At 39.2% G+C, this 12686-nt stretch overlaps 1 protein-coding gene across 1 annotated transcript in view; it reads right to left on the reverse strand.

Annotated features, from left to right (window-relative positions):
* The window catches only part of LOC137988766 (exonuclease 3'-5' domain-containing protein 2-like), a 24849-nt gene extending 15733 nt beyond the window's left edge, over positions 1 to 9116 (reverse strand). Inside the window, exons 1-2 of the mRNA XM_068834724.1 lie at positions 8409 to 9116; positions 1247 to 2157 (exon numbers count right to left, since the gene is read on the reverse strand). Coding sequence (XP_068690825.1) covers positions 1247 to 2157; positions 8409 to 9055 — 1558 coding nt within the window. The 5' untranslated portion in view covers positions 9056 to 9116. The remainder of the gene's footprint in view (positions 1 to 1246; positions 2158 to 8408) is intronic.
* Between the last annotated feature and the right edge of the window lie 3570 nt (positions 9117 to 12686).

Genomic DNA, 12686 nt, shown 5'->3' on the forward strand with positions numbered 1-12686 from the left:
ACAGTGTACGTATTCCAGTATGCTTTACATATAACTACGTTATTGTTGCAAAATATCACATTCATTGGGCATATATTTCGCATTTTCTTATGGAGTAATGTTATGGAGTAATGTTCACATACATGTTTACTGTTCCCAAAATAGGTCAATGATTGACAGGCCATCCTACTCACGCTACTGGTGCAAAAAAAGTAATCACTGTTAATTTACTTATTTAATGTGACTGTTTGAAATGCACACATCACGTTTTTAAAAGGCGCTGCTCTCAACTTGGCAAAGTGCAACTGACGTCCGCCATTGTAAGAGTTTAGTCCGTGAACTCGTTTGACCTTTCAAGACCAGCGTTTTGGCTTTAATTAACTATCATTTAGTTCCCTCCCCTTTCTGTTCATTTACGAAGGAATTTTCATCATGTTATTTGCTCTACAATTTAATACCATTGAGACACTAATGTAACAGCACGTCCTAACACATGTATGAAGTTGAAAACTTGCCTTATTTTTAACCAGATCAACGCCTAAAATTCACGATAACATGGCAAAAAGCAGTTAAATGTTAAAGCAAGCGATAATTGTGGTTGTTTTTCAAAGGCACTGTAAACGCTAAGAAAGAAGTCGTCTTTCCAATTTAAGACCACGCCCAAAATTTTCAGACAATCATAGACAAAAGTAGTTGGGAAGATTATGTAAATGAACCACACCAGAGCTGTATTTCAACCTGCTTCTGTTAAAGCTCAAAAGAAATAGTTTCACTTTCTCTTACGTAGCCCCCCTCCCCCCTATTTAATGTAAGGTAAGTCAACAATTTTCCACTGAAACCATTCAGTTTTGCACAACATTGAAGGAGGGGGGAGGGGAGAGAAGCAATAAAGACTTCAAAAGGGCTAACCTTCCCAACAGTTTTGTCTAGGATTGTAGATTGTCTAGATATCCTTGTCTGCTTAATACAGTAGTTCTACAAGAAGTACATGTACATGAAAACATGGTTTAAGTGAACTTGTCCCAGTCATTAACAAGGGAGATGCAGGGATCCCACAATGAACAGTAACAATAACAATAATTCTCAAAAATTTGTCTTTTTTGTCATTGAGATAAAGAGATCCAGTAGAACCAAATACGTCTGAAGAAATCATACACAAGCTCAGTTTCATCATACAGTGTGCAATGCCAGCTTCCTTTCCAAACACAAGGTTTTCAATAAAAACCAAATCTAAACTTAAAAACTAAGAAATGACTGAACATCATACCTATTCCCCTCTCGACGTACCAGTCCGCCTTCTTGCGATCCAGAGTACAAAGTCTGGATCCATCAGGAGCTGCCAGCATGCAGTTCATGTACAGTGGTGTTTTTCTCGTTGTGCCTTTTTTATAAGGCTTCCGAGGCTTCCCTGCACTACAAGAACTAAATTCATCTTTTTCATCCTCATCGTTTGAGACAAAGTTCTTTTTTTTTCCCCTGAATGCAATGTCTCTGCCTGCTCTTTGAGTAAAGCATGGGTCTGTAAGAACATTTGTAACCTCATCCATGAAAAGGTATCCTTCCATCTCAGGTGACTCAAACTTGTTGAGATCTACTGTAGCTTCATAACAAATTTTAGAATCACCACACAAAGCTTCTTTTAATGCTAATCTGTCACGAAGAAACTTATCATCACTGATATTTCCAAAATTCAAACCCTCCTGCATGGGATTCTTATTTTTCAAAGATTCTAACCTAAAAGTATTGAGATGTTGTTTGAAAGCTGGTTCTTCAGGCAAGCAATACTCTGGACTGTCTCCTGACTGATTCAGTGTGAAATCTGTTTTGTTGTTCTCCACATCACAATTCTTCAATACACATGAAGACTGTTCAGTGTGTTCAAACTTGTGGCAAGCACCTTGAGAATTGCAATCATTTTCAGTTTCAAAATGGTTCTCATTCACTGGACAAAAACCAAGTGAATCATAGATGCCTCTTTCATCCTTGTTGTGCCTTGTCCTTATGTTAACCAACCTAAGAAAGATATGACTTGCAACCAATGCATCATTCATGGCATATTCAATCTGCCGTACGCTGAATTCTGCAGCTTCCCAGTTGCTGCATCGAATTCTCCAGGACTTATCCATTCTAACACCCAACAGTTTCTTGGCTAAGGCATCAAGACTCATCTTCTGGAAACTGTGAAGTAAACCAGGTAAGACTTGCATGTATTTACCAGGAACCACATAAAAATAACTCCATACATGTACAAGTACCTTTAGAATACATGTGGAGGATGTACATGCAGCACAATGGCAGATCTCTGTAGCCTGCGTAGCATGGCAGTTTTGTCGAGCCGGGTGCGAGGCGGCCAAGCCGTGAGAAAAATAACAGTTGCTCCTGCCCCAATCTCCTTGCGGTTTTTCTGCCCTCGCCCGCCTTAATTACTTTGCAACCAAAACCGCCATGCTATGCAGGCTAAGATATCTGAAAAGGGGGTAACTCAAAGGGCTACTTTTCTATCTACATGTGTAAGCCATTTTAAGAGCACAATGGCAGATCTCTGAAAAGGGGGCAACTCAAAGTGCTACTTTTCTATCTACACTGTAAGCCATTTTAAGAGATAAATGAAGGGGTAGTTTCTAAAGAAACTGTCAGTGGTGCTGCGTCGGTGGGGAAGTAGTATACAAAAATTTGGTTTTATCAAAGGAGTTGATAATGTAAATTGGCCACCGTACAGAGATTCTAAAAGCTGACGTTTCGAGTGTTAGCCCTTCGTCAGAGCGAATCGAGGGATTATGGGTTACGTGTAGTTTTATAGTAGAGTAGGAGCTACGCTATTGGTGGTAACATGGCAACGTGAAAAATAAGAATATATTAGTTAAATGAAAAGCGTTCGTTAATACCGTGAGGATTAAGGGTGCCAATTTGAAAGATGAATTTTTGTTCCAGATTCTTGCGGCTTTCCGTCGTACCTAGATGTAGGTAAAGGCCGTAGATAGCCATGTGTTTTTTTGGAATGGTTAGGCAGATTAAAATGGCGAGCGACTGGCTTAGATGCATCCTTGTCATTCTTCTCAACATCGCGAAGGTGTTCGCGGAATCGGTCACCTAGTCGTCTACCTGTCTCAACAATGTATAATTTATTGCATAACGTACAGGTTATGCAATAAATGACATTTGCCGAGGTACATGTGAAACGATCGGTGATCTTAACAGATCGCTTAGGTCCCGATATCTTGATAGTGTTAACAATGAAAAGACAAGTTTTGCATCTTGAGTGCACGCATTTGAAAGTGCCGGGTTGCTCGTTAGTTTTGAGCGCCCCTCTAACTAAAAAGTTGCCTACGTTTTTGTCGCGTTTGAATGAAATAAGTGGAGGTTGCGAAAAGATTCTACCTGTCTCAGGATCATTTTGGAGTAATTTAACATTACTAAGAATGATGCTTTTGAGTGCTTGATTATGAGGATGGAAAGTGAGGGTGAATGGAATTCTGTCATTCTTATCTTTCTGTGACGTTTGTAGTGATGACTGTCGATCAAATTGTTGGGCACGATGATGGCCCGCTTTGACCACAGAGACAGGATATCCACGTTTTTCAAAGAACTGGCACATCTCCTCTGATTTTCTGGAAAAATCGGAGTCATCACTACATAAACGTCAAAGTCTAAGAAATTGAGAATAAGGAATGGAGTTCTTGACATGTGATGAATGTGACGATAAATACAACAAATAACTGTCTGAATCTGTAGGTTTGTAGTGCACACTAGTACATAGCAAGTTGCATCTAATTGAAACTTTGATATCTAGGAAAGCCAATGAAATTTCCCAGGTACATTGTATATTTAAGAGCCAGATGAAAAGAGTTGATGGAGGTTATAAATTGATCGAGTTCTTCTCTGCTGGATGAAATAGCGCCGATGCAGTCGTCAATGTAGCGGCCGTAGAGTTCAGGTTTGGGGCCGTTGTACTGATTAAAAAATTGGTGTTCAACATATCCTACAAAAAGATTGGCATAGCTAGGTCCCATTCTTGTGCCCATCGCTACACCATTAATTTGTTTGTAATAGCTGCCGGCGAATAAAAAACAGTTAAGTGTTAAAACTAGTTCGGCAAGGCGGAGGAGTGTTTCTGCCCTAGGTTCTTTGACAGGGCATTGGTAGAAAAAGTGTTTAAGTGCTTGAAGACCTTCGCTATTAAGAATGACTGTGTATAGAGACGTAATGTCCATCTTGGCCGGAGAAATTGAAATCGCAGAAAATTTGTAACTAGTGCGTGTGTACTGTCTTTAATGTATGATGGCAAAGATTTGACGAAAGGCGTCATAATCCTGTCTAAGTAGCTAGAAATGAGTTCGGTGGGGCAGCTACAGGCAGAAACGATAGGGCGACCTGGGTTGTTGGGTTTGTGAATTTTAGGCAAGAAGTGTGTTGATGATGAGATTAGTGGCAGTGTCCGGTAATTCTTGATTAGCTATATAAGATTTTGAATGGTGTCTTTGACAAGTTTTTGATTTTTGGAAGTGAGATCTTTAGGGATTTTGGCATAAAACGATATATCCGAAAGTTGCCGCAAAGCTTCTTTTTGGTAAAGGTCGGACCACCAAACAACTACCGCGCCGCCTTTGTTGGCCGATTTGACAACTATGTCATTGCGTTTACTAAGATTTATAAGCGCTGCTTTGAAGAGGAGACAAATATGAATTTGGAAATGGCCTATTGTCGGCGTTTTACGAATCGAAATGACTGTCGCTGTAATTTGCATGCACAGCAAGCTCACACAGTCCATTGGTCTATTTTGAGCTTCTTCAATAATTATGAGATGTTTTCTTAATGTTTCGCGGATCGGTAATTAGTGTATTTCATATATGGCCAAACAAGAAACTTGCCTTACTTTCAACGATCAGCCAAGATCCAGGGGCACCCAATGAAGAAGTTTTGCAAAATATCTGTTCCGCAGTGAAAATTCAGCTGGATGGCAATTTATTAATTTTCATACTGTAGTTTTCGCCGAGAAACTTTAAATAGAGAATGACAAGGATGCATCTAAGCTAGTCGCTCGCCATTTTAATCTGCCTAACCACTCCAAAAAACACATGGCTATCTACGGCCTTTCCCTACATCTAGGTACGATGGAAAATTCATCTTTCAAATTGGCACCCTTAATCCTCACGGTATTAACGAACGCTTTTCATTTAACTAATATATTCCTATTTTTCACGTTGCCATGTTACCACCAATAGCGTAGCTCCTACTCTACTATAAAACTACACGTAACCCATAATCCCTCGATTCGCTCTGACGAAGGGCTCACGCTCGAAACGTCAGCTTTTAGAATCTCTGTGCGGTGGCCAATTTACATTATCAACTCCGTTGATAAAACCAAATTTTTGTATTTTAAGAGATACATGTAAACATGTTACAGTAGTCTGTATGAAAAAAAGAATGCTATTTACTATTTTCAAATATCTCTTTTTGTTCCAGAGATACATGTATTCAAGTTTTTAAAATATGCAAATTAGCTAAGTGATGACATCACAATTACTCAACCAAATTTTGATCATATATGATGAAAAGAGATATCTCAGCCAATTTGTATCAGAAATGCTTGATTCTTTGCAGTACGATTCTAGTATATGTGCTCCACAACATGAGCATAGCAGTTTTGTTACCATACAAACTTACTGGGTTTCAGACCTCCCAGATATTAAAGGCTTTGCTGGCCACCATTGCATTCCATTTTGATACTTGCCAATGGTGTCTCATCTGCATGATCCTGCATTCATGTAAATACGTTAGGTTGAGTTTGTGGTCTTTTTAAATGTTTTTCTAGCTCAAAGATCACCAAAAATATTGAAATCATGTTGAAGGGGACTGAAAAAGAGTGAGTTGCCATGGGAACCAATTTCTTTATAGCCATCAGTGTGTTACCTATTAGCCAGCACCAAGTTTCAATGTTCTCTGCTGCAAAGTGACATGTACAGTGCCGCTCGGAGATAAGCGAACAACGCAGACGCAAAATGAACGCACGCGATACGCGTATACGCGTTTTTTTTTGACGCGTCTAAAATTGCGTATTGTATACGCGTTTGTGCCTTTGTTATTCGTAACCATAATTTTGCTTTTCCAGTATTGTTTGCGGAACAAAAGAATAAATTGCGTGACTGCCGACAAGTCGAAATTTGCATACAGTATGTGGCTTTGATTACTGTCAATTTCGATCCGCAAATGCTGCCGATGAAAGCATTCACAGGGCATTATTTCGAAGTTTAATACCCTTTACATGCAGCAAAGGTCTCGAAAGACGAGCGAAATTAAATCTCTATTTCTATTTTGATTTTGCACCTTTAACAAACACGAGTAAAATGAAGCGTAACACTCCTAAACACGTTCGCCAAAATCATAAACAAGTTGTTATGTGTTTACAACTTTCAGAATATGTAAATAAAAATTGTTATACATTCCATGAATGATGATCAATTTTTCGATGGATAAAAGCTGCACAACAGAGTTTCTTTGTTCTCCTATCAAAATTAAAATCCATTGAAATCACTTTCATCAACGTCACTTCCACCAAAGGACCACGAAGAGCAATGGCTATTCCGTGCAAGCTGTGTTGGACGTCTTCGAACAACTGAGACATTAAAAAACTTGATGCCCTCATTGCTCCAGAGAAAATCAAGTTTCTTTGAAGATATGGACTTCATGTTTAGTTACATGTGTTGTACGTGTAAGTTAGTAACAATTGAAAGCGAACACTAAAACGCCAATTTAGTGTACGACCGTGAGATCTCTTGCATATTAATGAGGTGTCAAAACACTTGTACCCGTGTATAGGCCGCCATCCTAATTTTGGCCCCATTTTTCCGGGGAAAAAGTGCAGCCTATCTGCGGGTAAATACGGTACTTGATGTTACATTGGGTTGAGTGAATGATGTCATCAGTCCTCTCATTTGCATATTTTACAAATTTTTTAAAGTTAAATATCTCCGGAACTGAATGCAGATACTGTATTTCCAAACGGTAAATTGAATTCTATGTGACTCAAAAACCTAAAAATTCAAGGAATAAAAATTTGGCCATAGTTCTAAGCATTTTAAGTACACTTATGTGTCACTGCAGTATAGAAACATCAAACATTACGCTGGAAGTATTCACACATATTGCCAGTGCTGTATGATCTTCATTGACTGCCAGTTAATTGATGCAAGTCATCCTAAAATCATTATTTTACCTTTAACTTTTTTAGTTCTAAAGTAATACATGGGTTATCTCCACCTTAGGTATTTTTACAACAAGTGAAACTCTCAGAGCATTCTAAAGAAAAAAAATAATGCTTCCCACACTCAGGGCAAGGCCTTTTCAATTGCAGTGGCTCCTGTATTGTGGAATAATCTCTCAGCTTGAACACTTACATGAAATTCAGTCGTTAGCAGTCCTCAAAAGGAATTGAGAAGACTCACCTTTTTCAGGAAGCTTTTGGCCATATTATGCGTAAACATGCGATGATTATGCGGAAATTACACTGGATTATGCGGAAATTTAAACATTTATAGAACTAATAATTAGGCCCGTCCAATGTATTTACATGCTTATGGTAAATCAGGACTCGAAATTGTGACCAATACAGTCGCTTTTTCCCTTTGCGATTAAGATATCTGGCCGAGTCGCCAATTTGCGACCAGCATTCACCGTTAAAATAAAGGGGTTGGTAATCGGCATTTTGCCAAAACTTTTGCTAAAAGAAATAAAGCGATAAAAAAATATTTTGTTTCTTGTCATGAATTTTGTTTCAATTTGGAGATATGAAGCAAACTTGTGATGTGGTGGAACCACGATCCATTCCCTCGATCATTCACCATTTTCAGCGGTTTTTTACACATACATGTACGTATTGCGGGCTCTTTGTTTTGTACAACTTCATCGCAATGACTGTCCCTACTTTACCAGAGTTACAAATGATGCAGTTTTAATTTGCCACTATAACTTGCCGCTAGATTCTCATACGTTGTATCTTTTTTAAAAATTTCGAAACTAGGGTATGTTATGAAAACGGTTTAACCAGAGTCCAGGCTCATTCCCGAAAAAAATGAGTGGAAACTGCTTACGAACTTTCATCTTGCGAACAAAATGGCGTGTTTTTTTAATGTTCAGGAAAAAAGGCGTTTCAAAATAGTCAATCTCTTTGGCTTTTGTGTTTGTGAGGGTGGTAAGCAGCTGCTTTATCTGACACTAATATCAGGCATTTCTTCAGTTTTATGCGGAAAATATCGTAATTATGCGGAGACATAACAGAGACCATGACTGTTGTCACTTGCAGCAACTGCTGACCGGAAGAAGGTCCTCTCAGGTCATCCCTTTTAACGGCCACCAAATGTCAGACGCTTACAGACTAACTATTGGTGGTTCAAATCACTGGGAGAAAAAAAAAATTCTACAGTAGGACTTACCTCTTCTGGTCATCTGTTCCCATTTGACACCTTTGAACTACATGTCTGAGGTCCACACATCCCAACACATTGATACCAAACATTGCTGATAGTCTTTTCACATCATCCTGGATACCAACACCAAACTTAAGAATAGTCTTGTCCTGCAGAATTTCTTCCAAAATTTGAGGCATTTGACCCTCCATTTCACATAGACGAACAAGAAAACAGTCACATATGGGAGTTGCAATCTGTAACAATGCAACAGGAGCATTCACTTGGCCTTTAGTATTTACCCACTCGCAGTCAATTCCAAGGTAATTCATCCCGAAAGGATATTGTGAACGATAATACTGCAGAAGCGTCTCACAGGAAGATGCATCGTCCAGAACAAAAACTCTTGCATTCTTTGGTTCCTTGGAACTCTCCGTTTCTTGAGACAAGCATATACTTGAGCTTTTCCAGATATGCTCATCAGGCCCAAAGAAAAGAATTTGGAGAAACCACTGCAGAAATGCGACAAAGCAGATAACTAACGAATAAAAGCTCTTTTCGTGTCCTTTGTTTAATTTGATCGGTGATGTGTTTTCGTGGTCGTTAAGGCATTTGTGGTCAACGTTGACTTTCTTTGAAACATTTCCAGTCGTGCTCTCGCCCATCTCTTCCATTTCTAAGATTAAAACCGAGATGGGAAAGACAGTGTCGCTTCTTGTTGGCAAAATAAGTTCACCTCAGATGACCGGCCATATTGTGGAATAAACTCGTTCCCAGTCTTTAATTCTTATTGCAGAGGGAAAAGCTAATACAACTGGACATGAATCCGGGAACGGGGATCAGGGTTTATTACAGTAAACTAGGAGTTTCAGTGAGAAAGTGAGTGCTGCCTTGCAAACTGGGAGCAGTGACTGGTATTTATTTTTTAAGCAGCTGCAAATTTTTAAAGAAAGAGGATACCGGAAGTGTGAGTGAAAGTATTTAAAAAGCGAAGAAAGGTGTGCATATCTTTAGCATGTGTCGCAGGCGTTACTATTTTATAAGCAAATGGATAATTTCAAAACAATGGCATGTCACTTCAATCTTTCAATTTAAACTTCTGCTCTCAAATTTCTGGCGCCTTTTCAGCAAAAGAGTATCCTTTTGAGAAATGCTGAGCGTAGTTGAGCAAAATTAATGTCAATTTAAATTTATTGCAAAGGGTGGTCAAGACAACGTGAACATAGGCGTTGTTACAATATTTCAGCTGGCCAACACCAGCCTTCTTCAGACGAATTCGCCCGTCGTTCACGCATTACAGAATTTTTTCATGATGGCGTATCCAGCGACGAACCTAACCCCTTCCCCCCTAAAAGTGTTTGGACACCCCCGACCAACAGAGACGATGCACTCAACGCTTTTTTAAATGCTGTAAAACGTGACTTGTTGACCTCCAAACCCAACCGCGTGTGTGACAATCTCCCTAAGACAGAACGTGACGCATTACGTCAACTTAAACAAAGACACGACATTATCATCAAGTCGGCCGATAAAGGATCGGCGACTGTGATAATGGACAGATCCTGGTACATAAACGAATGCAACCGACAATTGAATAACCCAACCTTCTACGAACAACAAGGAAAGGACAAGACTGCCATGATACAAAAAAGAGTTGCTGAATACGTTAAACGCATGTTCAACAACAAACTTATTGACCTAAAAACAAAACAGTACCTTGTACAAAACGACCCTAGACCTGGACGCTTCTACATACTCCCCAAAATCCATAAAGTAAACAATCCTGGACGACCCATAGTTTCTTCTAACAACCACCCCACAGAACGTATCTCTCAGTTTGTTGACTACTACCTAAAACCATTAGTTTACACTGTCCCGTCTTACGTTAAAGACACTACTGATTTCCTTAACAAACTTGCCAACTTGAACACAATCAACACACTTCCCGACAATGCCATACTTGTCACGCTTGACGTCACTTCTCTTTATACCAACATCCCTCACAGTGAAGGCATTGCTCCGACAATGACACTTACAAACAACGCTGTAAGGACTTATGGACTACCTCGTCAATCAAGGTTACGAACTTAATTTCCTTAAAACCCAGATACGACGTGCTTCTGACATTTCCCGGGACGACGCTCTTAAACCCAAACCTAAACAACAGACAGATACTGTTCCGTTCGTCATTACCTATAACCCCGCTTTGCCTAACATATCCCGTATAATTCACAAACACTCTAACGTGCTTTATTCATCTGGTCGCTGTAAAAATGTTTTTACTAATCTCCCTCAAGAGATCATAATCTCTTGATGATGATCAATGACGACCCACTGGAAGAGTACTCGACTGGAAGGCTGTGACTGTAAAATTCCCTTCCACGACGTGTACGTGACGTTATTTCGGGTATCAATACCCCGGATAATAGACATGACCCACCACAATCGGCTGAGCATGCTTCCGATCTTACATTCAAATTTTGATTTTTTTGGCTAATGTCAAGAATGGTATGCTGCCTCGCTAACGCTCGCCAGCAAACAGGCCATTTGCATGATGGCGTCATTTACTACCAAGAGCAGACTGCTTTGAGTTGCTTCTACATTGTCAGGCAAATTGAAATCATTGTTTTGTTTTTTTGGTTTCCAGGAGGGAAGAAAAATCTGAATAACAGAGCATTTTGACAAAGAATTCTGGACGCGGTAGTAAAATGATGCCATCATGCAAATGGCATATAGCAATCATCTGTAGGATAACTAGGACGTCACGTTTTGGTGTTACGTAATTACCGGGTTGCCATATATGGCAATCCAGGCAGAACATGAGTAGCATTTCTCCGTTTTTAATTGTTTTTCTCCGCGTTGGCAAAAGGAAAAGTTGTCACTCTCGTGCTAAGTATTGTCTTTGTGCGTAGAGTCTTCTGTACGTATCTTTGTTAGGTTTCAGGAGGTAGATTTTATCCGGTGGATACAGTACAAGCAATGGCGGCGAACCCGATGTAACGCGAAGGATTGATTTTTTTATTGGATCTTTAACAGAATATACCCTTATGGATCTCAAGAAGAAAACTCAAATCGTTAAAGAGCACAATCGCTGAAAAATGAATGTGTGGAATCTTAAAAGCGACGATTAATGGACCTCGGCAACAATTTGCATCTTTCGCCGTCGGATATCAAAGTCAGCTGTATTTCTTATACTTTACTAATTGTGTTATGTTTAACACTGAAACCAAATGGCAAATACTCTCGCATTTTTTTTCGGTTGGGTATGGGTTAACAAACTCAGAGAAGGAATCGAACACCTTGAGTGGATAGTCGGATCCCTGTTGTCTGGCTATTTATAATTTCTTTAATTTCTATTTATAAAAACAATTGGTTTTTTGACTAATTAACAATTAGATTATGAGCTCAAGATTTCTATGAGGTGATAGTGGAATTCTTACTAAAATTTGCTTCAAATAACGGTTTCTAATTATTTCTTGACGTATTATTAAACTTTTCGCCTAAAAAAGATCGCTCGGATTGAATTGCCATTTAAGTTGTGCGCGCGGGCGCATCAGCTTTTTCAATAATTTCAACTTTTTTTGAAAGTCACGAAACCGTAACTGTCCTTCGTTTAGACTGCTCAGAAATTTAATTACCCATTTGCATCCAAATTTTCCTCCAAAACGTTGGGGAAACGAAAAAAAAACGTCGGTATTTCCTAGACGACCTCCAGCCACTGCACACTAATGGCTCATAGTGTTCAATGGCTCAGCCAATCAGATTACAGCATTTGCATTAGTATACTAGTAGAATTGTACTAATTCTTGTTAGTCAAGAAGTATTTGAAAGAAAGCTTGTCCAATTCTTGCTTCATTATTCAATGGTTCTTCACAAAAGGGTTTGGTCCTGAACTCCGGTGAGAAGTTTATTTAGTCGCCGTGTTTTTTTGACACGGAGTGTGTTGCGCTGCTTGCACGCACAGAACGAAATAGGAAGGTTACTATTTATTTTCCTGTAATAGAAAATGTATTGTTTGTTTCATTAAAGATTTGGCTGGAAAAATTATTTCATCCTTTCTGGATTCATCGTGTTATGTAAATATTACCTAATTTACATGCGTGGCTTGAAATTGGATATGGGAGCAGTTTTCATAACGATGATAGAAATTCTTGCCGTTTAGTAGTACGATAATTTGAGAAGGACAAACACTTACCAAAGGCAACCCAGTTTACGCTCACGGATCTTCTAGTTAACTATAATTTGCATCGGACCACGTGAGTTAATGTAGGACAAATAAAAATAATGTGGTGTGATCAGTGAACA

This window comes from Montipora foliosa, unplaced genomic scaffold (genome assembly GCF_036669935.1).
Source record: "Montipora foliosa isolate CH-2021 unplaced genomic scaffold, ASM3666993v2 scaffold_427, whole genome shotgun sequence".
Taxonomy (NCBI): domain Eukaryota; kingdom Metazoa; phylum Cnidaria; class Anthozoa; order Scleractinia; family Acroporidae; genus Montipora; species Montipora foliosa.